Source organism: Alligator mississippiensis, chromosome 10 (assembly GCF_030867095.1).
Source record: "Alligator mississippiensis isolate rAllMis1 chromosome 10, rAllMis1, whole genome shotgun sequence".
NCBI lineage: Eukaryota > Metazoa > Chordata > Crocodylia > Alligatoridae > Alligator > Alligator mississippiensis.
In genome coordinates, this window is record NC_081833.1 from 18,525,777 (window position 1) to 18,551,961 (window position 26,185).

The window sequence follows — 26,185 nt, forward strand, 5'->3', positions numbered from 1 at the left end:
CCCCTGGCTGCAGATAAGGGAGGAGCCAGGCAGGGTTATTTTGCCCCAAGTGGCACAATTTGTTCCACAACAAAGTGCATGTCCGAGGCAAAAAGCCCCGGCTCAAATTTGCACTGCTTCTATTTGAGCTGCTGCAAACGCATGTGCTTGCATGTGTGGATGCGCCCACAAGGTTCATTTGGAAAGTTTCCAAGCTTTGCCTATTCCCAGACATCCTCCAGGGAAGCACTACAAAGAGTTATGTTAAGTACTTACTAGCAGAAAATGCTTAGCAAACACTGGGTCTTATAGGGAAAACAGTTACTGTTTGTAATACCAAAGAGCCAGAAAGGAATACCATAATCATCCACAACCAAGGTGCTGGGAGGAAGAAGAAAACAAACCAGTCACTTACTACCTTCAAAAGCTAAAAGAAGGCCTTTAGCTCTTCTCCACTTTGCACACAAGTAATCCCTCTCTTCTTCAACCCTGTATGCCAGCTTTCCTGAACTCTGGGATTATCAACTTAATATCTTACCTCCTTCTCAACTCCCAAAGATCAGAACCAAACCAGGTGACTAGCCACAGAGCAGGAGAAAAAAAATATATCTCTGCAACTGGTAAAAATGTAGGTTGCTTTGACTATGCATGCCATCATCCACTAAGTGTAAAGTCCTCCCTTTCTAAGAAAAAGGCATCCTAATTGTGTCAATCTAACATCTGTTTTACTCTGATCAACAACAAAAACTGGCCTCAAACTTCACTGTTTTCATAAATAATACAATCCTCCTGCCCTCCCAGGCCTTCCTGAAGCTCACAATAATTGGCTTATCACCAGTACACAAAACTCCTGTACGCACAAGGCACCATTAGTCCTACCTATTGTATCCTTGTGGGGGAAAACTATGATTGGGAAACAGATGTGGAGGAACTGGACCATGTTGTTCTGCAGCTTCTCAAAGCTAAGGGGTCTGAGACAGGTCTGCTCCAAGCACTGGCCTTTGTTCTAACTAATCAGTATTGTGTGGAACAAGCCTCTGTACAAGAACCATTCCCAAATGGATCTTTCAAGAGCTCCGTAAAGGTACAATTGCCTACATCTTCCTTCTCCAGCCAAACTGAACAACCATACACCTAACAACCAACATTAACACGATACAGAATTTCAAATACATATAAACAAGCTACTAATAACCAATGTTCAGTTAGTCCCCGAGGTGTCCTATCACAAGGAACTAGAAGTCCCTTCTGAGACATCGGAGCTTGGTTGCTTGGCAGGAACAAGTTCATTTCTTGTAGCTTTGTTGTATCCTGTAGTTCAGCCTTCTCAACCAGGCTGTAATTTAGCTGCCCATTGCTGTTTTAACTTCTCTCACATATGCTATTCACCTCATATGGAAGTTATTTTTTGTTTGGTGTCAGCCCAAAAGATCTGGTTCTTTCTAAAGCTACTATGAGCCCCTAGTTGCACTTTCCTACCATGACCTTCAAATCAAAGCATCATCCATGTAGACCTTCTATGCCATCGGATTTGTTGTATTTTCCAAATGAAATATGTCATATAGGAAATGACCCAAACAGCAGTCAGAGCAAACAGTGTTGTCCAAGTGAATGCTGATAGTGCACAAACATTTTTAAGGGTACCTCTTAGCAACCTGCTAATGAATCAAGCATGTGAATGACGTTTCTTGTTTATGTGCAGTACAGTTATCTTCAGATTTCCATAAAACAGCTTCAGTTAGTCACTGCTGCCTGAGAAATTAAAAATGTTAAGTGCTTCAGAACTAGCTACTGTCTGAAATAAGTCTGCCCTCTGCCTGACTTCCTCTTTGTGGCACCCATTGCTTGGATATACAAAAAGAAACTCTGTTCTGACTTTTTTCAGTTCTCGTCTGCATTTCTGGAGAGTTTAGACTCTAGAGTTTCTACCTGCACCTTCCCTCCTCATAGGGTATTTTCTCAATCCGTTTTACTCCTGACGCCAATGCTGTTCAGAAATCAGAGCCAGAGTCTGACAAAGAGCTATTCCAATCAGTGTCTTTGTCCTAACTGATCAATACTGTGAAACATAAGTCTTGGCCCAATACATGTGGTTCCAAATGGCTCCTGCAAGAGCCTCTTAAAAGATCATTCACCCACACACTCACCCACAATGAGGGGCCTGGTTTCCCCAGTTCCCAAGCCCTGTTCCCACTGAAAGTAACTGGAGAAGTCTGCAAGGACCTAGACACTCCTGCTATTACTCATACTGAGGAAAGAAAAAATCTATTTTCTTTAGCTATGCTGAAAGCCCATAACCGATCTTCAAAACGTCCACCTGCTCCCCACTTTTGTCAGACCCCGACGTCACCTCATTCAAACAATACCCCAATGGACAGCAATCCATGTTTGGAGAGGAGTTATACATGGCTTAATTCTGCAGCTCACCCTGCCTCTGGGCAGTACTATACCTCATGAGCAACCCCCTGGATTTCACCCCTCTGCTCCCATTGACTGCAATAGGACAACCTGTAGTATAAAGGATAAGGAAGTCAAGGGCAAGTCCTTTCCCCTAAGATTAGCAAGTGCAGTGCTAGTAAAGGGGAACCCACGTGAGCTGATCTGAAATCCCCTGACATCAGTGAGACTCACTGCACTGACTGCAGCAGACTCCAAATTGGGCCTACCACACAACAAGGATTATATTCTTTTTTTATTAATTATTGGAATACAAGCTAAGCAACAAAAAAAAGCAAACTGCATTCATAAAAATGGTGTGTTTATAATGGGAACTGGTTTACAACCATAGATATAGCAACTATCTTATTATACAGATTGGCCAGATTCCATAACTGCAGAATCTGGGAGCATGTTACCTGAAAGCCTGTCCAATTTGTGTAATAAGATAGTTGTTATACTTACAGTTCCAAAACAATTTCCATTATAAACTTACCAGTTTTGTGAAGGCAACCTACTGTAACATTTGGGGTTTTTTTCAAATTTTCATAATTATCCTGTATACCTGTACTCAAAAATGGACAATTATTTGAACTATGAACAAAATTCTTGATGTACTGGAAAGTGAAAAATACTACTATCTTCTCCAACTGAAATATATCTCCAGTTCCAACTGCATTAACATACAAGTCCAGTAGATGGCTCACACTGCCTTTTTCCTCTTCTAACACACAGGTGAGAGTCAGAGGTGGGGAAAGAACTGCTGGCTATTAAAGAGATCCCAATTAGTTTGGGGTTTTTTTTGGAAGAGTGAGCATCATAACACCTATACTGTGAAGCAGAGAAGAAAATAATAGCTTCAGTAAGGCTCTGACTACAAAGCTTTCTCTCAATCCAAAGATGCCTTTATTCACTGTTACCACAAATGTAAGCAAAGATAAAGTGCCAGAAGGGTTCCTAGGAGAAGTCACAGAGCAACTATCAAAAGCACTGGGCAAACCGGCACAGGTAAGCACAAAAGGCTCCAAGACTTTATTTCTAATCTAGATACATAATGAATTGTACAGTGAGTTATCTCTGGGTGCTGTCTTTTCTGTATTAATGTCTACTGTTGTTTTACTGATGACACTGCTCACAAAATTAACAGTAGTCAACGCCTTCTACTTTCACACATCTTGTTTACTACATTTTACCTAAAACACTTTGAGATCTAAACAATACACATTGCATTTTAAGACAGGGAACATGACTCACAAAAAGACATAACAACCCACTTATTATGGAAGCAATAATTGATTTCCTGACATTATGTTTCAATTTTGCTTTAAATTTGGGTTATTTTCCCACAATTACCATGCATACGCTATAAAAAGTCCTGAGTTCTGGTTCTAATTATGACAGGCTTTCCTGACTTTTGTGCATTCAAATTCCCGCCTATAACATATACATTCATATAAAGTTTTGCATTGGGAAAAAAATTGATAATTGCAAATTAAAATAAATCTATACCAAGGCAAAATTCAAATAAAAAATAAAATACAAACTTGTGTGTGCCACTCTAATGGCATTATAATTTTCCCTATTGACACTAATTCTGAATGTTGCCCAGCATCTTTATGCCAATCCTTCCATGAATATAGATTACTCTTGAAATAAATGGAACATTTGTTTCAGTGGGCTAGATATTATTCAGCATCTTTGGCTTAATAAAATTTAATCTAGATTTGCAATGGACTAACTAGGTGTGTCTACATGTGCGCTTTAATCTGCAATAACCTATTTTATGGCACATTAAAGTGTTGCATAAAAAACATGCTAATACACTAATGTGCAGTAAAAATAGGCTCTTCCACACTAAGCATGACTAAAAAAGAGTGCACTTTCGTTACTGTGCATTAGGGCAGCCTAATATACATTTATTTAATACCTCACATTAGAGGAACTAAATTTAAAACACATAAGGAAAAGCATATTAATGAATGTGTAGACACACCCACAGAATACAGTATATTGTGTGAAGGTCAAAATGCATACTCAGAAAAAAAAGCGTACTGATATTCTAAAAACTGCTTTCAGTGATCTTCCAATAGTATTTTCAAACATACATTTATTCTTTTCAAAGATACATTTTCAAACATACATTTCCTGCCCAAGTGCAGGGGGGCTGGACTCAATGATCTCATGAGGTCCTTTCCAGCACCTAACATCTATGAATCTATTAATTCTTTCTAAAAAAAGATGTTAATGACTGCAAACATGGAATTGACCCTGTTTATCAGGGCAGTAAGATGAGGCAGCACCAATAGTAGTTCTCAACCCCGGTGCCACCAAATTCAAAAAAGTTATGGAGGGGTGCCCTGAATCTAAAAAGGTTAAGAACCACTGATTTACACCCATGTATTCAGAAGCAATTTTTACACTTTTAAAGACTAATCATGGCAAGTCTGAAGTATAAGAGAAAAGTTAATAGAGCAAAAAAAAGAACATAAACTTCCTTAGAAGATGCTAATACCTTTTTTACATTACTGTAATTCACACAGAATTGTATCTAACGAAAGAACATTTGATTTGTGACTAAGAACAAGCATGAGAAACATCAACCTGAAAAGCAGAATAACATATCTGACTGAGTCAGGTCCCCATTTGAATGTACCAGTAGGACACACAATTCAGTCTTCCAGACACGGGGATGACAAAATAAATGAGATAAAAAACATGCAGGTAGATATGCATTTTTTAAATGTCAAATTTAGAATTAGGATGAGTTCTTTTCTTCGCACACAGCTTCCTGCAAGGCAAATGTTGCTCTTGCAACATAACTACAACCTTGAGGCTTTGCCCTAAGCATGTAGAAACTCCATAAAAGGTAAGGAAGTAGCATAGGTGTGACTGATGGCATAGAACTTGTCCATTAGGATCCCTATTTTGCTGATGACAAGAGAAGGAAAGAACGTTAAGTATGATGTGCTGGCAACTGGAAGAGCTGTTATTTTGTTTGCAAAACAGTAATATCATATGTGATCAAAGCAACAAAAGAAACAGGAGACCAACCACTGGTTATAAATTTTCAATTAAAAAACCCTTTTCATTAAAAAAAAAATTGTCAAAAAAATCATTTTATAAAGTAAAACTTCTGCAGGAGGAGGGAGAAAATGGCATATTTTTGACCAACTCTTATATCAAAGATCATTTTTACAATACAACAAAATGTCAGATCTCCTCTCCAATGGTTTCCACAGCTACATACCAAGATCACCAAGATGTGAAAGCAGAACCTTGATGGTAAGAGATATTATTTGAACAAAAAAAACCCAGAAATAATAACAAGACTGCTTTTGATTTGTTACTCTGTTTCATTCAGAGAGAGCCATTGGGTGAAGGAAAAAAAAGAGTAAAGGTAAAGTATATATTCACAATATTTGATAAGGAATTTTGCTGTTACTGGAATCAGTGCTGTAAACCATGAAACAATGTTTGCAATAGCTGGCTAATTCATTGTGAATATATAATGGTGAGAGTTGGAGCATTTTCTCCATTAATAAAAATGTGTGCTTGGTAAGTATTTAACCACTTAATACTGTAGCCATCATTAGTACCAATATGAAATATAACAACCTTCCACCTTCTACTTCCTAAAAGTCTCATGTAAAGACAGTTTTTTAGGATGCACCATCAATAATAATATAAATAAGCAGAGACTTATCCATTTATTCTGGCTACCTCCAAACAAAGCTGGCCTAAGAAAACCTGATAGCTGATTGAGTGAAAGTGCCTTAAAACAGTTATTCTGTTTCATTTGCATATAATTGAAGACAGCAAAGTGCAGTGTACCTTAGTACATAATTTCTGGTCACATCTTACCAAAAGTGGTCAGAATCCCCAGTACTGACTGCTCTCCGCTTACTTCATTATCAAATCCATAGGCACTTTTTACCTAACAAAGACCCATGATGATACATTAACAATTTAGAGATTCTAAAACATCATTTTTAAAACAACTGTCCCTCCCAAGAGTCTTTGAAAGGATCTGTTTTCTTCATTAACACCAAAAACCTGCTGGGAGTTACATCAGATGTTTACTGAAAATGAGAAGTAAAATGGAAGTTGTCAGTTTAGGAGCCCACAGGATATTACCCCCTAGATCTCATAGCACTACCACTGTACTACTGTTAAGGGAGTTCTTGACCAGCCTTTCAATACTACTCGTTAAGACTTAGGATGCCTAAATGAAATTCAGCCTAAATACTTAAGGAACTAGCCAGACCAATCTCTGGATCTGTAGTGATCATCTCTGAGAATGATGAAAGGACTGGAGAAGGTGAGGGAATTATATACCAGTCGGCCTAACTTTGAACCCTAGAAAGAGACTGCAATAACATTATTTAGCCATCAATTTATAAGCATCCTCAGGGTCACATAATAATAAGACAGACAACATGGATATGTGAAAGTCAAGTAATATAAAAATAGTCCAATTTCTTCGATGGAGCAACTGACCTAGCACAGGGGTTTTCAACCTTTTTTCATTTGCAGACCCCTAAAAAAATTTGAATGGAGGTGCAGACCCCTTTGGAAATTTTGAATGGAGATGTGGATCTCTCTGAATTGTAAGTCTAGGCATTCACGGTTTTTGATAGATCATAGTCATCTTGCGCAGACCCCTTAGACATAGAGAATCTGCAGACTACAGGTTGAAAGCCACTGACCTAGCAAATGAGGGGAAGCAGCAGATGTAGAATATCTTGACTTAGTATAGATTTCAGCAATATCACATTCAAATAACTAAATTAGGGAAATGTAGCCTAAATGAATTCTTCCTAACTTGCATGTACAACTGGTTGTGCTCTCAAGCAGGAGTTATTAATGGTTTGCTGTCTAAAGCTAGGGACAGACATTAAAAAAAGCTGGAGCCTGAGTTGATTCACTCTTTGCAGGTTAGTCTAACTTGCCTAGGTTGAATCAATTTGCAACTGCACAGACATTCCCTGTGGACTGAGGAAATGCAGATCACATGCCTGCTGTTGCTCAGGCCAGGCGCCGGGGGTGCTAGAGCATGCCCTCGGCTACATGGAAGCTGTGTTGGGGGGGGGGGGAGAGGGGTGGTCAGCCCAGGCAGCAGCTTTCCCTGAACTGCCCAGGGAGGTGTTTAATTCCCCACTCCCTACCCCACTGGCATGGACCCAAGCCAGGGTCCATCAGGTGCTCCCCGCTCACTGCTGCAGCAGAGGGAGTGGGTGTGGCCAGATGCTGGCCGGCATGGAGCCCAGAGGCAGAAGGGGCAGGAAGTGGGGGTTTTTCCCCACTCTACCCCTACTGCCCCCAGGAGACCGCAGCTGGGTCTTCCACCCCGACTGCTGCCGCTGCTCACTCCCTGCTTGGGGCAAGCGGTGGAAGAAGTCCCCTCCTGCCCCTTCTGACAGATGCTGAAGGGAGGGGAAATAACCCCCATCCCTGCCCCATGCCTAATGGGCCCTGCCAGCCAGCATCTGGCCATGCCCCTACTCCACTGCTGCAGCAGTGAGGGGGCAGGGCTCTTGATGGGGACAGCAGCCCCTGTTATGGTGTCTGGGGATTGCAAGCCTCTTCCTGGCAGAGAGGCTATGCTGCAGGGTGGGCATTCCCCCACCAGGAAGGATCCATGCTGCAGGGCAGGCAGAGCTGCAGCAGACTGCGTGCAACAGCACCTGTGCTCAGAGGGGACCAGAGCCCCCCAAGCAACCACGCTCCACAGCAGCTTTCCTGCCCAACAACGCAGGCCCCTGCACTAAGAAGGGGCTTGTTCTCCAGGAAACCATGACAGGGGCTGCTGCCCCTATCATGGTCGCTCCCCCCTCACCACTGTAGCAGCCAGGTGGGGGCAGAGCCAGGTGCTGGCTGGCAAGGCCCCTTTAGATGGGGGCAGGGAGAGGGGTTATTCCCCCCTCTGCTCCTGGGGGACCCCAGCTGGGTCTGCCCACCCTGACTGCTGCCACTCACTCTGTGCCCAGGGTAAGTGGAGGAATAAGCTCCTTCCTGCCCCCACCCCGCCCTCCCCCAGACACCAGAGGGAGGGGATGCTGGAGGGAAGGGGCAGGAGGAGACATCCTGCCATTTCCCCAGGCACAGAACAAGTGGCAGCAGCGGCAGTCAGGGCAGGCAGACCCCGCTGTTGTCTCCCAGGGGCAGAGCGGGGAATAACCAGAGCTCCTAGAAACTGTAACAGGGGCTGGTACTCCCATCATGGTCGAGGCAAGTGGCAGAATAAGTCCCATCATGCCCCCTCTGCCAGATGCCAGAGGGAGGAGGAACATAGGTGACATGTAGAGTGGGCACCGGAGGGCATGTGCCCCCCCCAGGATTGGCCACTGCCGCCCCTGCCTCTCCCTGCTTCAACTGGGGAGCAGAGGGGCGGAGCCAGCCCTGTTCCACTGGAGCAGAGTTCCCAGGACAGAGAGCATGCCAGGATGCTGCGGGACTCTGGTTTAACTTAAATCCGGAAGGGGGCTGGGACAGAATTGGCATAAACTGGCTTTGAGCTCAATCACTTAAGTCTGATACTACATTTAACCAAGTTTATCTCAAACCAGGTTTGGCCATTTTGAAACTGGTTTATGTGTACTGAACATCTGTGCTGTTACAGGTTTAAACCAGTTTCTGATCTTAAACCAATTTTTGTGTCATGTCTGTCCCTAGATAAACTGTGGTGGCATCTCAGGTGGGCCAGTTCATATCAATATTGTCATTAGTGACTTTGATAAAGGAATAGAATTTATACTTACAATTTTTTTATTTATTTTTTTTGTGAGTGATACCAAACTGGGAGAGGTTACAAGCACTTTGACGCACAGGATCAGATTTCAAGACGATCTTAGTAACTTGAAGGAATGATGCAAAATTAGTCGAATGAAATTCAGTGGCAATACACGCAAAAGCATTACAATTAGGAATGATAAATCAGGCACATAAATACAAAATGGGTAAGAACTGCCTGAGCAATATTACTGCAGAGGAGCATTGGGGGTTAGTGGATCCCAACCTGAATGAGTTAGTGTGATGCTATTGCAAAAAGAGAGAGGGAGAGAGAGAGAGAAAGAGAGAACACGCACACACACACCCCTTCTAAAAGCTGGAGTACTGCATCCAATTTGACATATGTGAACAAGAAAAAATCCAGAAACTACTGGAACAGGAATGATTTGTTTGGAAAAAGTGATCTATTAAGAAAGGTTAAAAGAACTAGGGTTTTTTAGTCTAGAAAAGAAAAGGGAGAAAGGACACAATGACAGTTTTTTCTAATATGTAAAAGGTTATATAAAAGGAGATACTGACTTGATTTAAAAAAATTTAACTGTGAGGAGCAAAGCACAGGAAAAGCCTGTCTAGGGAGGCTGCGGAACCCCCTTCATTGGATATTCTAATAAACAGGCAGAATTATCCCTTAGGTGTTTGTCTGAGTATATATAATCTATTTAAAGTTTGCAGTTTGATGGTTAGGTCATCAAGTCTATTGCAAGATAAGACAGTAGGTGTGAAAATCTCCTGTGATAGACCACCTCCCATCTTCAGGTCATTTTCCACTAAGCCCACCTTCCATAAATAGCTTTTTGAAAAAAACTCAATTGACTAATCACAGTTGTGCCTAGATATTTTCATATCTTTTGAAATATTTGTAATATTAAGTGTTCCTGCTTTGTTAGGTATCTCAGATCTGCACTCTAGTTTCTATAGCTTCTTTTTGAGGACAGACTTCTTCTACTTATCTGCTAAGACAATTCAATTATCCAAGTTCACACCTGTTACAGCTCCATAAAGATCTTTGGAATTATTTTAATATACTCTCATTACATCCTAAACTATTCATATTTTCCTCACATTCCTCACCCTTTTCTCTTATAACAAAGAACTTTTTCAATTTTCTATCTCCTGAAAAACTGTTTTAACAAAAATCTTCCAAGATATAAATAGAATAAAAATAGACCATTTGTATTTTTAATAATAAACCATCCCAAAATGCCAATGGAACTACTGGGAGTCAGGCACATAGGCATTTTTAAAAACACTATGAAACACCTAACTTCACATTAAAGGTGTCTAAAAATCTGGTCTTTAGTGACTTTTGCAAGATTAGTTCCAGGGCAGCACAGCATTTTTCAGCTTCCCCCAGAGGCACAAACTTCCAGTGATAAATAATCTCAATTGTGATAGGATTTTAACTTGATTTTTAAAAGGACTAAATAACAATTTTTTTTATCTTGCTCACGTTACTTCAAACACAGTCTCCCTCTGCTGGAATACTAGAATAAAGCATCAGACATCTTTGTAACAAAGGGTGTGCATATGTTGTAAAGGGCATTTTTGCCTCCTGTGTTTCAGTGAAGAATAGATCCACAATGCATGCTGCAGTAGATACCTGAGCTAGCTCAAGTACTGGAGGCAGTCAAGGCCCATAAGCACCAAGATCCATACAAGCTAATTTACCCTGGAGGGTAAATCAGCCTGCATGGTGCTCCACGCTGCTGCAGTCAGACTGCTTCAGATACCCAGTTAACTCTACATGGTTGCATCTACACAAGAAATTTACTGATTAATTAGCTCCACAGTAAAATGTCAGCATCTACACATGTAACACTATTAGGCTGGAGTAAATTAATTTGCAAGGAATAATGCAAGGAATCCTGCGGCGGAGTAAAGAACAGCACTGCAACACACGTGTAGACGCTGACAGGGCTGGCTGGGACGTGAGGGTGCTTCAATGCAGGGTCTGCCTGCCAGCTAGCCCTGCACTGAAGTACTCTCATGCCCCAGCCAGCCCTTCCGCAACAGGCTGAGCCAGGCTGGAACAGCCCCAGGCTGGCAGGCTGACCCCCCAGGCCTCCTGCCAGCCAAAGCTGCTCCAACCTGGCTCAATGTACCGTGATGCCAGATGCACATGTAAACAAAGTGCTCAGGAGCAATAAACTCCAGCATGATATGCACTGGAGTTTATTGTGTCAAACTGATTTCACATGTAGACATGCCCCATGAGAAGCAGAGTAAAGCAGTCCATGTGGAGTCCTGTGATTGTGCAGATAGGCTGCTTCTAATACCTGGGCTAGCTCCCTTAGATCTATCTTGGGTATGTCTATGCTATACTGTGGTGCACAGTGCACATGTATCCCAAGATTGTCATTAGCATATATTTTGGAACAAAGATAGCATCTTTACCGAGCATTTTGGAACAAGACACCAGTGAAAACTCTCAGAACACCATGGACCCTTGTCACCCAACTTCTAATTGAAAACACAGTAAAAGGTACACAGAGCTCAATGTGATCTATGAACTAGCTGTGAACCACTTACCACATCCTTGCAGATCACCTCAGATTCACAGATCATATTCTGAGGACCTCTGCCATAAGAGTTAAAAAGAGGCCTTGACAGGGATTGTCCAGTCTCCCTAGAGATGTGGTCAAGGAAAAGCGTGTGGGTTAATTGCTACTAGTTCCATTGATGCACTGCTAATGAACACGGGGAAGAGAGAAAGAAAAGCACGATGTATGCTAAAGAAACTGACTCCACCATGCCCGGATCTGACACTGTGTTAACAGCAGTAAAATTGTAGCTTGTATATGAATATTAACATAAATATGTTTCTTTTTTTTCCCCTTATCACGCACAAAAACAGGATTAAGCTATATTTTGTTTAACGAGGGGTGCTGATCTAGAGTTCAGGCTGTGTCAGCTCACATTTACATCATTAGATAACACTGCAACAGAGACCAATGAGGTGCAAAATCTCTCTGGAATGTAGGGCAAGAGCACTGTGACTATGCACAGAAGCTGTGACTTAGATTTTACATACAAACTCCAAGACCCCACTACTGTAAGAGAATATCATATGCAGTATGGTTCAACAAGACCCCCAAGGAGTCTGCACTTCTTAAAGAAAATACCCATTGCTTAAGCATAGTAACATGACCGAAATCCAAATTTCACACTGGCACATAGGGAGTTACAGCTACAATTACCAAAAGTGCTCAGAACTCATTCCAGTGGGAGGGGGAACAACATTAAGCTAGCACCCAGCACTTTAAAAAATCCCTCCTGCAAGTAGTCACCACATAAAGGGCAGACATAAGGCTATGCCCCACCTGCCTCCCACCAAAACCCTATGTTGGGGTTGTAAGCAGTGCTTGGCTTCATGCATTTCCTCTATGCACAAGTGAATCTAATCTTGCAGAAGTCAAAGGAAAATCTGTGCACTGACATAAGAATGCTCTGGGCATTCTTTGCATGCACCTATGTTGGAAAATCATGCTCCCACATGCAGACTACAGTGCTGCAGCACTCGCGCACACTCTGGTATAAAGAAGTCTCCTCCTGGCTTTGTATGAGCCCAGACACATCATAAAAACTTACTGAAACTTAGTAACACCCATTTGGGTCTACAGGCAACCCCTGCTTAATGCTGTTTCACTGAGTGCTATTCTGCTATAACGCTCATTTTAAACAGATACCTGATTTCACTTAGCACTTGGTGAGTTTCGTTATAATTCTCGTGGTCGCCATCTTGGGTCATTAAAAACAATTGGAGTCACCATCTTGGGTTGTCAAATACTTTTGGTTTCACTTAATGCTCATTTCACTTAACGTTCAATTTTTCAGGAACCAATTAAGAGCACTAAGCGAGGGTTGCCTGTAATGGCACTTGCACTGTTAAATATTCTCCAGCCTTGTCTAATTCTTATTATCAAAAAATCTCTTGTATTCAAAAGCTTGTTTAAACAGCCCAACTACACAGTTGGTCAAACAAAAGATATCATTCTAAGAAATCCTTGTCTCCTGCACTGGACCATCACAGCTACAACATCACTCTTACACTACCACTTATCCACTTATTATTAAGGAGTCTTTTTCACTGCTGGTCTGAATGACATCTGTTCCCAGAGTTCATTGCCAAACATTTTCTCTATTATGAAGTTGACCTGGACTCTTGCATCAAAGTGTACTTCATTTCTTTGTAGATACATAAGGATATTTATGGGGGTGCCCATAGGAGTGGAGGCACAGGAACTATGTTACCAGGTGTAACAAGCAAATCATGCCGCTTATTTGCAGTGCAACCATAATGAAATGTATCCCATAGCGTGTAGCAGGGTGGTCTGGCCCTTTAAGTGGGGCAGCTACCCATGTGGTAGAAGCCCAGCTGTGAAAAGCCCAAATAGGGGGGCAAGTAAGGGGTTTGAGTTGAGGGAAGAAGTAGTTTGTGGGTAGAAGGCAGACCAGGGCCAAAAAAGCTTGCCTCTAGGAAGGGCCAGAGCAAAATGGCCTCCTCCTGCTGTCTAGAGAAAGGCTGTAGGGTTGATTTACTTCTGTGCTTGGACCAAGGGTTATTATTTTGAGTTATAAGTACCAGCTAAGGGGCTCCCATGGGGGCAAAGCTAGGCAGTGAGGCTGCAGGTATACGAGCCTGCTTATGGGCTGTTTGAACTGTCTGAAGGACTCTTAATGGGCAAAGCATGCTGGCAGGTATAGAAAAAAAAAACAGAAAAATTGGAGGGGAAAAATGTTTTTTTCCAAGGACTTTTGGGGGGGGGGGGGGGTTGGAAAAATTGACAAATTTTGGAAAAATTAAAAAAAACCTTTTTATGAAATATTTTCTTGTAGAATGATGAATAAAATGTTTAAGACAAGGTGTTCATATGTTGCTACCCTTTACTCCCCCAAAATATTTTCTGATAACTATGTAATAGGAAGATTTTTATATAAGACTATCTACAGTATCAGATCAATATAATTCCTGTACACCGAGGACAAGCAGTACAGTATAACTCTCAAATGCAAAAGCAAGGTGCATGTCTGCCCCCAGGGGCACTGTCATTTTCACAAGAGAAGGAAGGAGGATTCAGTGCCTTCTTTGCTTGTGGACTTCTTCTATTGTTGACTTTTGATCTAGAGGTTGGTGGATCTGCTCCTGTCCTCCTGACTAGGCCTCAAAGGACTGGAAGTGGATACTGGCAGCAGCATCCATTCGTTGCTGTAGAGATTAGAAACAGGAAGCTTATTGCCCTGCTTGCTCAAAAGCCTCAGGACAGGAGAAAGAGCAAGTCAAAGGTGTTGGAGTTGGAAGGAACCTGCCTCCTCTTTGCCCCGTGACCTTGAGATCCACAGAAGTACAGAAGCAGCACAAAGGAGCTAAAAGAGAGTATACTTCTTTATTGAAAGGTAAGAGTTTAAATTGTTCTGAATTCAGTGTACTAAACTATATTTTCACTGCATTAGTGTATTTTCATAACCTATGTGATTCATAATTGAATTCCTACTAATCTGATGTTTTGTGACAAATCACCCAACCTTAGCAGTGAGGTGAAGCCTACAGGGCAGGGAAGTTGTTCACAGTTAATTCTGAAGAGGCTTCTCCTCCATCCATTACTAAATTTGTACCTGCTGTAGCTTAGTGTTTATATAGGCAAGCTAGCCACTAAATTACATCTTTCTTTTTTCTCTCTCAGCAAAATGGTGAGACCAGCTTCTAGCATATGGAAGCATTTCCACACTGCAAACTATTCTGAGGGGAAAAAAATGTGATTTGCAAATACAGTCAAATGAAATATGCATTTCCAAATGCTACTAAGAAGACCAAACACATCCTTGTTTGTAAGAAGTGTCCTGCAGACATTAACAAATCCTTTGTGGGTGTAAGTGAGGAGGAGGTAGATCATGATGATGAAAGTGCAAGTAGCTCTTTCCAACATTCTTGATACAGAAGTCCTGCTGCTGCTTCTGTATCAGTATCACAAAGGGTTGCCCAATCAACATCCTCAAGTAACCAGATATTGCAACCAACTGTATATAGAAGACCCTCAATAGCTTCATTTGTACACAAGATGACATCTGAAGATCACAAAAAAATTGACCAAGCTCTTGCAACAGTAATATATTCTTCTGAGGTGCCATTGTCAATAACTGAAAATGCACACTGGCAGGAAGCTTTTAAATTACTAAGACCATCATACCATTTGCCCAGAATACATTCTTTGAGTAAGTCTCTTTTAGAGTCAAAATCTGAACTATGCAAACTGTGCAATATGTGCAAGGAAAAATCAACAAAGCACTGTATCTTGCATTACTTACAGATGGATGGACAAATGTGTGGGGAGAAGGAATCATAAACTTTGTGATAACACATCAACCAGTTTTTTACAGAAGCATTGAAACAGGAGAGAACAGGCATACTGCAGAGTATATCAATAGTAAAATATGTGAAGTCCTACAAAAGATTGGGAGCAGTAAAGTATTTGCTTTGCTGACTGACAATGCAAGTAACAGGAAAACAGCATGGGAGATCATAATGGATAAATAGCCACATATTACTGCAATAGGATGTGCATCCCATGGGTTAAACTTGCTTCTTAATGACAACATAAAGTTAGACACTCTGCAAAAGATCCATAGAAGAGCAAAAGAAGTTATAAAACGTGTAAAAAGCTACTCATATTGTAGCTGCAGTCTTTAAGAAGAAGCAGGAAAAAAAAGAATGTAAAGTATCAAATAGTGACACTCAAGCTCTGTAGTTAAACTAGATTAGGTGGAGTGGTAATCTCATTTGAAAGTTTACTAAAAAACAAAGCAGCTCTTCAAGGAACAGTATTAATTAAGAATCTAAAAGTACCCAGAAGTGTAAGGAACACTGTGTTTGATGAGGATGTCTTCTGGGTTCAGCTGCAGAACTCCCTGAAGAATCTAGAGCCAATTTCTTCAGCAGCCACTGCATCTGGATCAGACAGTGCGCTTCTGTCAGACATTTCTTACCAAATGGCCCAGATAAAATCAACTGTTTTTAAATGTATCTCCGCTTACAAGTACAGAAGAAAGAAAAGTGAAAGACTTTATTAACAGACGGAAAGAATTTTACTGCCAGTCAATTCATGCTGCTGAAAATCTCTTGGAGCCAAATTTCAAAGGCAGAAATGTTAGTGATGATAGCACTGTTACTGCATTTGACTGGATTACAAAATAAACAACACATTTAGGACTTAATGTTGGAAAGGTACTTTCAAATGTTGCAGAATACAGAACATCTTCAGGTATTTGGTCTGGGAATGCAGTCTGGGAATCTGCCAAGCATATCCCTCCTGAAGCGTGGTGGCAAGGCCTTTGCACGACACAACCTCTAACTCCTCCTGCTTCTCACCTGCTTCCGATTCCTCCATCTTCTGCAGCATATGAAAGAAACTGGTCTATGTTTGGAAATACTCGCACCAAATCAAGAAATAAACTAACATGTGAAAGAGTAGAAAAGCTTGTCTCAATCCAGGCACAACTTCAGTTTTCAGAAGTCCATGAAGATGATAAAAATGAAGGATCAGAAGAAGCAGAAACTGTTGATAGTGATAGCTCAGAAAATGAGACTGATTAGACAAAGTTTCATGTAGCAAAATTTGTATTCAATAAGTCTTGGTGTGGAGGGGTTCCTTTTTTTCTCAGCTCTTTTTTCTAAAAATGAGTGCTTTCTGTATCTGCTTGACACTATGGAGGAGACTAAGTTCAGAATAAATAATAACTTTCTTTGTTTTACTATAATGTTGATGGTTTCTTCTATTTTAAACTTTAATTTTTGCCTGCTTCTCATAAACTGGCAAAAACTAAGAGATGCTATGTTCCTTAGCTTGTAGCTCCATTTGTAACAAAAATTAAAAACATTTTAAAGTAAATTCAATTCGTAAATTTGTAATTATTATCTGAATAAAACTATACTTTTAAATGTAATAAATATACCAAACATGATAATTTTATGAGTAAACCGAGTTATACATAATACATTTTATGTTCGTAAAGTAGCAAAGTGAATTTAGATCTATAAAGGATGCTAAAAAAAATAAGTATTGCATATATTTCTATTTTTCCCAAAATTTCCATTTTTTTTTTTCTGGAAATTTTTTTTTTTTTCCATGGATTTTCAGAAATCTTACATCTCTAGGCAGGTACCCCAGCCTGTCTACATGATGTCATGTCACTGCTTACATTAAAAGCAGCTTAGTTCTGCAAATGGCAAAGAGATGCTGAAAGTAGTGTCTCCTAAACAATGCAGCGTTTGGCTTATAACTGTCCTACTGGATGACTTGCAGCAATGCCATTATGAGTTTTGTATGTATAAACCAGGGAGGGAGGAAAAATGCAGATTATGCTGAGGAGAGGCACAAACGATAGGTAAGTGCTGGCTGCTACTGGCTTTCAATGAGGCTTTTGTACCCAGGTGTCATTCATGCCTTTGAAAAACTCTCCAGCAATGACAAAGAAAAGCAAAAAAAATTTTTCTTCTTCTGACAGTATATACAGATAAAGGTCTCCACTGACCAGATGATGGCCTTTGGTGGTTCCCAGGACCCCTGTGCCATGTGCTTTCTCTACAGCATTGGCAAGATAGGAGATCAGGAGAACAAGGACTATTCAAAGTTGTTGTGTGACCTACTGAACAAACGTCTGAAAATACCTGTAGACAGGTAAGTTTACAAAACAATTAGCCTAATTTTGGGTTTTTTAACAACCTGTTTGAAAATACCAAAAAAACCCAATTCCTATAGTCCCAAATGTAAACTAAAAATAGGAAGAGAGATATTTCGTTAGCCTAAATGTTAGGAGGGTTTAGGTTTGGCTCTAAGGACTCCAGTTAAACTATTATTGCTGTCTGGTATGTCCATGGATTTCTGACATGGACACAAACTGCTGTACAGACACAATAACCTGACACGGACTAGAGAACAGAACTGATGATGTGGAGAAAATGAGAATTGAAACTAAAGCAAGTTGAAGACATCAGTTTAAAAAACATTTGAAAAATCAAGTGATTACTACTAGTAGTACTGATTTTAGGGTTTCATTGTTCTAGATGCTGTATAAACACATTACAATCGTACAGATTATTGAACCTAGAAGTAATCTGAAAATCTAATTTACTTATGATGTCTGTCTGCTTTTTCCAGCAGTCAGTTGTGATCAAATATATTTTGGGGGTTCTTATTTGCTAGCATTCCAATGCTGAATCTAAGGTGCAAATAAATACTGTAGAAAAGTTAGCTTTAAAAGGTTTCCATTTAAAGAAGCATGTCTGTTGCTCTTCCAAAGCATACTAAAATCGCCAATGTCACTTTTTCACTTAAAATGTAAAATTCTGAAAACACTTACCTAAGGAGGGGGGCAAGAGAGAGAGGAAAGCAAAAGAGAATTTTAAAGCACAAATGGTCAGGGAATTAAAGAAAAAATATGTAACACTGGAAAACGTCTGCTACAATTTTTTGAAAGGAGAATGAAATCTACAGAACAGTGAAATGTAGACAACTTCTTAAGGAATATGGAGCAGGAGTATTAGACTGCAAATACTGAAGTTTTGCCAAGTGAATTCCAAAGCTGGAGAGTGTTTCTCTCTTTCTCTTTCAGAATCTACATCTGCTACTTTGAAGTGAGTGCTGCCAATGTGGGCTGGAACAGCACCACCTTTGCATAAGGCGAGTGCCTTATTCACTTTAAAGTGAAAGGCAAGGCATGCCACTTAGTTTTGTGGTTGTGCTCACCACAGTTCCAAGCCTGTGCAGACTCAAGAACCAATGGCTCCTTACTTGGTATGCATACCTACTGTTGCTATAACACTTACATGACCCACCTATAGAAAATAAGTAAAGACTTGGGAAAACAACTACCATGGGTGCAAGCCTTTCATTTCATTTAATTTTAAGAGAAATGGGAAGCTGTAGACATACTTTCACATGGCCTAGATGTGGAGATATGGTCTTTGTCTGTTTAATCTTAGACTCTAAGTAGGGTTAGGCGACACTGGCTTGGTCTCTGCTCATAGTTCTCAACCTTTCTGGACCCAAGGTGCCTCTTACTGGACTTGAGATACCCCTCCTTAAGTTCTGTGAATCGAGAAGTTAAGACGCATTAAGGTAATTTAGGCATGCATCTACATGTAGGTACACTAATGTGCATTAAGGCACATTAAGTTTAGGTGCAAATAGCTAAGTCCCATTAGCTTACATGCACACGTGCTAATGCACATTAATGGTGCATTAGCGCATCTACATGTGCTGTAATACAACTTAGCTATTTACGCCTAAATTTGATACCTGCTTTAGGCAGGTATCAAATTTAGGCTCACATAGCTTTAAATCGCCATTTTTAAGGTGCATTAAGGGCACACTCATATAGACACATGCCCTTAATGTCCCTTTAAAAATGGTGATTTTAGGCTAAGCTTGCTTAAGAGGCACGTGTAGATGAGCCCAGTATGTAGCAGATATTTCCCTATTGCAAGAGGTGAATATCAGATGCTAGTATATGGAATATCAAGTAAGTCGGAAAAACCCATTCTTCATTCCCCTTTTCATCAACTGACCAATTTGCTGTAACAATGAAGCACTGAGCAAGACTCAGAAGAGATGGTGGGAGAAGCACAGCAAGTCATTACTAGTGTTCACACTGATGTATTAATTATAAAAGAAAGATGTCCATGTAAATGTTAATCTTTCAAACCCTGGTCAGATGAGGTCACACTGGCATCAAAAGTAATATAGGAAGATTGGATCCAACTCAATTTCAGCCTCCCTTTTAACTGCACAGATAGTTTTCTCAGACAGTGAATAACTTCAGTGCCTCTCCCAAGATAGGGAACTAAATCAGGGTTGTGTCTATTAGGTTGCCCTCAGATTGCAACCACAGCATTCAAACAATGATGCTGTGACCCCAGCCTCATTTTTGTGGACAGCAGTTAAGCTAAAAGCTGCGACAGTGAATCAAAGAGCTATACCCGGTGGAGTGATATGTTAGTTCTCAATCAGATAAGCATGGAATAGATCTGTCTTATACTGTACATTGTTGTCCCTTGAGCAGCATTTGAGGTTGTTTTCAATAGGAAGAGCAACTGCTGACAAAAAGCAGGGTTTTTTTTGATGCAATCCTATTTATTTACCAAATAATGTTCAAAGCGTCCTGCTTCCCTAGACACAGCAGAACCACAGCCCCCCATAAAATAATCAGTGTTTCACTATTAAGAGATAAGTTGGTGAAAATCTATTTGAATTAAAAAAGAAAATTTACCGATACTCTTTTTAACAGAAAGCATTCCACCTTTATTATATTGGGATAGTAAGAGAGAGAGAAAATTAACCAGGTGTATATCTTGATGATCTGCAGTCTTGAAATGTATAGGTTTCTAAGAGGCCCCATGTCATAAACCAAGTTAAAATTTTTTGTAATTGCTGAAGTCCTCCATAATGTTTTCAAAACGTGGTTTGGGGGCTCTGCCTGCCTTTTGGCCCTGATATGACATTGGAACATGGAACCTGATAATTTTTGTAAAGCTTCAAGCTTTCTGCACCTTAGCTTATAATGCACATTCCTTCCCAAGCTATTCATTATTACCAGTATTATTAAAATATATAGTCATGCTTAGGAAAGAACAAATGGCCCGTGTCATAATTTAAAAGAACTGCTCAGTATCCAGAAAATGAATAACTAAACCTGTGTACAAATGAAGCTCAACAGTGGATCTCTCACTGACACAGCAAGTTACACAAGCATATGGGAAGCTTTAGTAATCTGAAAATGCAAGCCCTGTTTTTTTAAATCAAACTATACATAGTAAGCAGTTTGCTGGCCAGTTCCTAGGCCAATTTATGTCATTCCCCCCACACCTTTTTTGAAGGGCAAGCCTTTCAGCTTGGTGTGAGGAAGCAGGAAAAAAAGGAACCTTTTGGGGCCAACAAGAAAAAAACAGGTCAGCTTCCAGGCAAGTTTGCTAGGGAAGGTCTGCTTGGAAGAAGAGCAGTAAGAGAAAGAAGGCAGATTAAGAGAGCCAGGAAAATGGCTGGAGGATGTTGCAATGACAGACCCACTGCCACTGCCTCTGCTTGCACCTGTGAGGTTTCTGTCCAGGCAGAACCGCTCACCATTGACGCTTCCACCCACATCCAGGTTTGGCACTGTGGTGATTGTGGTTTGCAAGTTCCCTCCAGTGATGGCCAGGTCTAGGAGTGCCTGCAATGTGAGCGGTACCTCCTGGTGGTGTTTCTCAGGAAACAGACAAGAGAACTACAGGTTTCCCTCAATTTATGCAGTATATGTGTTCCTGGAGAACAGCGCATAAATTGAGTTCGCATAAAGTAAACCCACTTGACAATGCAGCAAATAGGGATAGGTTCCCATGGCAGTGAGGGAGGGAAGGAGTGAGGCTGGGACTAGGGAAGGGGCAGGGAGAGGGGTGCTGTTCCCGGGGCTGCACAAGGCAGCAAAGCAGAGGGAACAGAGTGACACTCACCCCAGCCCCGGCTGAAGCAGCCCCAGGAGTGGCGGGCGCCAGCTGCCTGCAGCCACTGGGCTGCGCCATGCTCTGCCTGTCTCCACTCACCTCTGCTCCTGGGCCACGCCGTGCCCTGGTGCAGGCAGCTGGTGTCGGCTGCTTCCAGGGCTACTGCAGCCAGGGCTAGGGTGAGTGCTGCACCTCGTGCTGCTCACGGCTCCGCTTGTCCACATTCACCCCAGCCCGTGCTGGAGCAGTGCCAGGGAGCAGCCAACACCAACTGCCTGCACCACGGCATGGTGCAGCCCAAGAGCTGGAGTGAGCTCAGGCACAGTGCAACCCAGCAGCTGCAAGCAGCCAGCACCAGCTGCTCCCAGGAATGCTGCAGCCAGGGCTGGGGTGAGTGGGGCCATGGCCCTTTTCCCTACCCCCAGAGACTTACCTGCTTGGGTGGGGGGGCATCTATGCTGATTGCATAAGAGCGAATTTACCTCGCATATAACGAATTATGGGTCTAAATATGCTCATTGCATAAAAGCCAATTCGCATATAAAGAACCCGCATACATTGAGGGAGACCTGTACAGGAGGAGATGGCATGGTTCAAAAGCATCAATTCAATGCTGGAGTAGACCTCTGGGACTGTGGAGGATGAAATGCCAGATACAGCGCTAGAGAAGAAAGAAAACATGGACACCCAAGAGGATGGAAGCTGGAGGCTTGTGACTTCTTGCAGCAAGCAAAGATATTCACCTCCACCTACAGTGATTCATTTGGAGAACAGATATGCAACCCTAGCAGCAGAGAGGGAGGAGCATGTTCCACTGGTGGAGAAAGACAGGCTAGGCCTCACCAAAATGGGAAGGATCAAGACGCCTGCCACTAAGAAGTGACGGGTGGTGGTGGTTGGAAACTCCCTTCCACATGGGACAGAGGGAGCCATCTGCCGACCTGACCTGTTGTCTCAGGAGGTCTGCTGCTTACCTGGAGCCTGGATCTGAGATATCACGGAGGGAATACCAAGACTCATCCGGCCCTCTGACCACTACCTCATGCTGCTTATTGTTGCACGACACGAAGGTGTGCCTGCTCCTTCAAGAGCAGAGGCAGCCTAGTTAGGGAGCCCTGAGAACTAGGCAGGGCTTCACAGCTGTAGGTTGCCTTGGCAATAAGCTAATCAGGGTATTAGCTGGCACCTGCATCCGGTCAGCTGACTGGAAAGAAACAGGGCCCTGAGCAGATATAAGCCCCAGGGCTGGGGCTGACAGGAGGTTAGTTCTCTGTTGACAACTAGAGAAATTTTCCGGTGCAAGTGCTGGAGCAGCCAATGAGGGGCCATGCTCTTCTTGACCTACTGATTACAAACAGGGAAGAATTGGTGGAGAATGTAGTAGTGGATGGAAACTTGGGCAGCAGTGACCACAAGATGATTGAGTTCAGGATCCTGAGGAAAGGAAGGATGGAGAGCAGCAGAGTAAGGACCCTGGACTTCAGAAAAGCAGACTTTGACTCACTCAGGGAACTCATGGGCAGGATTCTCTGGGAAGCCAGTCTGGTGGGGAAAGGAGTCCAGGAGAGCTAGCTGTACTTTAAAGAAACATTACTGAGTGTGCAGGAACAAACCATGCCAATGCACAGGAAAACTAGCAAGTATGGGAGAAGACTAGCTTAGCTTAGCAGAGAACACTTTAGTAAACTAAATCACAAAATGGAAGCTTATTAGAAATGGAAACTTGGACAAATAACTAGGGAAGAATATAAGAGCTTTGCTCAGGCGTGCAGGGATGAAGTCAGGAAGGCCAAAGCGCAATTGCAGTTGCAGCTAGCAAGGGATGTGAAGGGTAAGAAGAAGGGTTTCTACAAGTATGCCAGTAGCAAAAGAAGGATCAGGGAAAGTGTGGGTCCCTTACGGAATGGAGGAGGCCACCTTGAGACAGAGGATGCAGAAAAGGCTGAAGTTCTCAATTCCTTCTTTGCCTCAGTCCTCACATGCAAGGTCAGCTCCCAGACTACTGCACCAGATAGTTTAGGGAGGAGGTGAGCAGCTCAGGGATGAAAGAACAGGTTAGGGACTACTTAGAAAAGCTGGACATGTACAAGTCCATGGGGCCAGATGGGATGCATCCAAGGGTGCTAAGGGAGTTGGCTGATGTCAAAGATGATGGCCAGTGGCTCTGCAATCACAAGTCATGGCGATCAGGAGAGGTCCTGGATGATTGGAAAAGGGCAAACATAGTGCCCATATTTAAGAAAGGGAAAAAGGAGGATCCAAGGGACTACAGACCAGTCAGCCTCACCTCAGTCCCTGGAAAAATCATAGAGAAGATCCTCAAGGAATCCATTTCTAAGCACTTGGAGGAGAAAAAGGTTATTAGGAACAGTCAGCACAGATTCACCAGGGGCAAGTTATGCCTGACCAACCTAACTGCCTTCTATGATGAGGTGATTGGCTCTGTGGATGCAGGGAGACTGGTGGATGTGGTATACCTTGATTTTAGCAAGGCTTTTGATATGGTCTCCCAGGCAAGCTAAGGAAGTATGGACTGGATGAGTGGGCTGTAAGGTGGATAGAAAACTGACTGAAGCATCAGGCTCAGAGGGTAGTAATCAATACCTCAATGTCTAGTTGGCAGCCAGTATCAAGTGGAGTGCCCCAGGAGTCAGTCCTGGGGCCAGTTTTGTTAAATGTCTTCATCAGTGACCTGGAAGATGGCATAGAGTGCACCCTCAGCAAGTTTGCAGATGACACCAAACTGAGGGAGTAGTAGATATGCTGAAGAATAGGGCTAGGATTCAGGATGACCTAGACAAATTGGAGGATTGAGCCAAAAGGAATTTCATGAGGTTCAACAAGAACAAGTGCAAAGTCCTCCACTTCAGATGGAACAATCCCATGCACCCGTATGGGCTGGGGGCTGACTGGCTGGGAAGCAGCTCTGCAGAAAAGTATGGGGGGGGTTACAGTGGACAATAAGCTAAATATGAGCCAGCAGTGTGCCCTTGTTGCCAAGAAGGCAAACAGCAATACTGGGCTGGATTGATAGGTGTGTTGCCAGCAGATCAAGGGAAGTGATTATTCCCCTCTATTCAAGACTGGTGAGGCCACATCTGAAGTACTGTGTTCAGTTTTGGGCCCCCCACTCCAGAAAGGAAGTGGACAAATTGGAGAAAGTCTAGTGGAGAACAACAAAAATGGGGAGGGGACTGGGGCACATGACTTATGAGGAAAGACTGAGGGAACTGGGCTTGTTTAGTCTAGAGAGAAGGAGACTGAGAGGAGATTTAATAGCAGCCTTCAACTACTTGGGGAGGTTCAAAACAGGATGGAGCAAGACTGTTCTCAGTGGTGGCAGATGACAGAACAAGGAGCAACTTGCTGCAAGGGAAGTTTAGGTTAGATATTAGGAAGAATTTTCTCACTAGGAGGGTAGTAAAACACTGGAACAGGTTACCCTCCCATCCTTGGAGGTTTTCAAAACCCAGCTAGACAAAGCTTTCGCTAGGATGATCTAGTTGGCAACTGTCCTGCTTTGAGCAGGGGGTTGGACTATATGACCTCCTAAGGTCCCTTCCAACCCTAACTTTCTATGATTCTTATATGCCAAATATTATTATAATGAAAATTAAATCCTCCATTACACAATTTCTCCCATGTACCCCCCAGGGGTGTCTTGCATACCACAGTTTAGGAAACCCCGTTCTAGAGCATTGGAGTTGACATACCCCAGGAGATGGCAGTAACCACATCTGGAGTGCTGGCACACTCTTACTGTAGGAATTCCTAAAACCACACCTCTCGATGCTTTCAATCCTGGGAAGGAGAAGGATCATGCAATTGTATAGGATAATGGGGATGCCAAAGAAATAATATGGATATTCTGTTATTTCAAAAAAATAGCATAACTAACTAGTAATAATATTTTTTTTTTAAAAAGGAATAGAGTTTGACAATACTTGCTCCAGATCCTGCAGGCTTGCTGTTATGTCCCAGATTATTCTGGATCGTTCATACAAATACAGACGTCTCCTAAAGAAAAAAGTAAGACTTTTATGTAACATGCAAGTATTTACACTGCTGATTTTCTGCAAACATAAGAGTCAGTTAGGCTCAGGTTATTTGCTGAAGTAAAGCAATGAACCACCAAAGGGCAGGGGTGAAGGACCAGGGGGACAGTTAGAAAGAGATGTAACTTTGCAGGCAGATGGAGGCCGGTGATGGGCCTGGTTTTCCATAGCCCGGTTCAATGTGACTCCTTTGAACTGGTGCAGAGAGGGCTGGAGAAGCCGGCTGCCTGTAGCGGACGTGCCCAGGAGCACACAGCCCCTACCCTTCCCAGCAAGGACCTCCCTTCTGCATGAGCGAGGGATTAGATTGCTGCTCCCTTTTCAAATGGAAAAACCCCAGTGCCTGGGCTGAGATGTGCTGTACAGCCGTGAAAAACAACAGGACAGCAGTAAAGCTCTGGGCTTCCTAGTCCTATGATGTCCCTGGGAAAGAACAGGCTGCTGGCACTCTCAC

General features: G+C 42.3%; 1 protein-coding gene and 1 long non-coding RNA gene across 2 annotated transcripts in view; one reads left to right on the plus strand and one right to left on the minus strand.

The window, feature by feature from the left end:
* The window catches only part of LOC132243545 (uncharacterized), a 37,989-nt gene that overhangs the window by 11,528 nt on the left and 276 nt on the right, over positions 1–26,185 (minus strand). The window contains exon 2 of the long non-coding RNA XR_009455154.1: positions 25,621–25,693. This is a non-coding gene — a long non-coding RNA (uncharacterized LOC132243545). The remainder of the gene's footprint in view (positions 1–25,620; positions 25,694–26,185) is intronic.
* On the plus strand, positions 3,217–19,051 carry LOC102572055 (macrophage migration inhibitory factor). The gene is made up of 3 exons (XM_006277004.4): positions 3,217–3,423; positions 17,704–17,876; positions 18,811–19,051. The coding sequence occupies exons 1-3, from the start codon at positions 3,316–3,318 to the stop codon at positions 18,875–18,877; spliced, it is 348 nt and encodes a 115-aa protein (XP_006277066.1). The 5' UTR covers positions 3,217–3,315; the 3' UTR covers positions 18,878–19,051.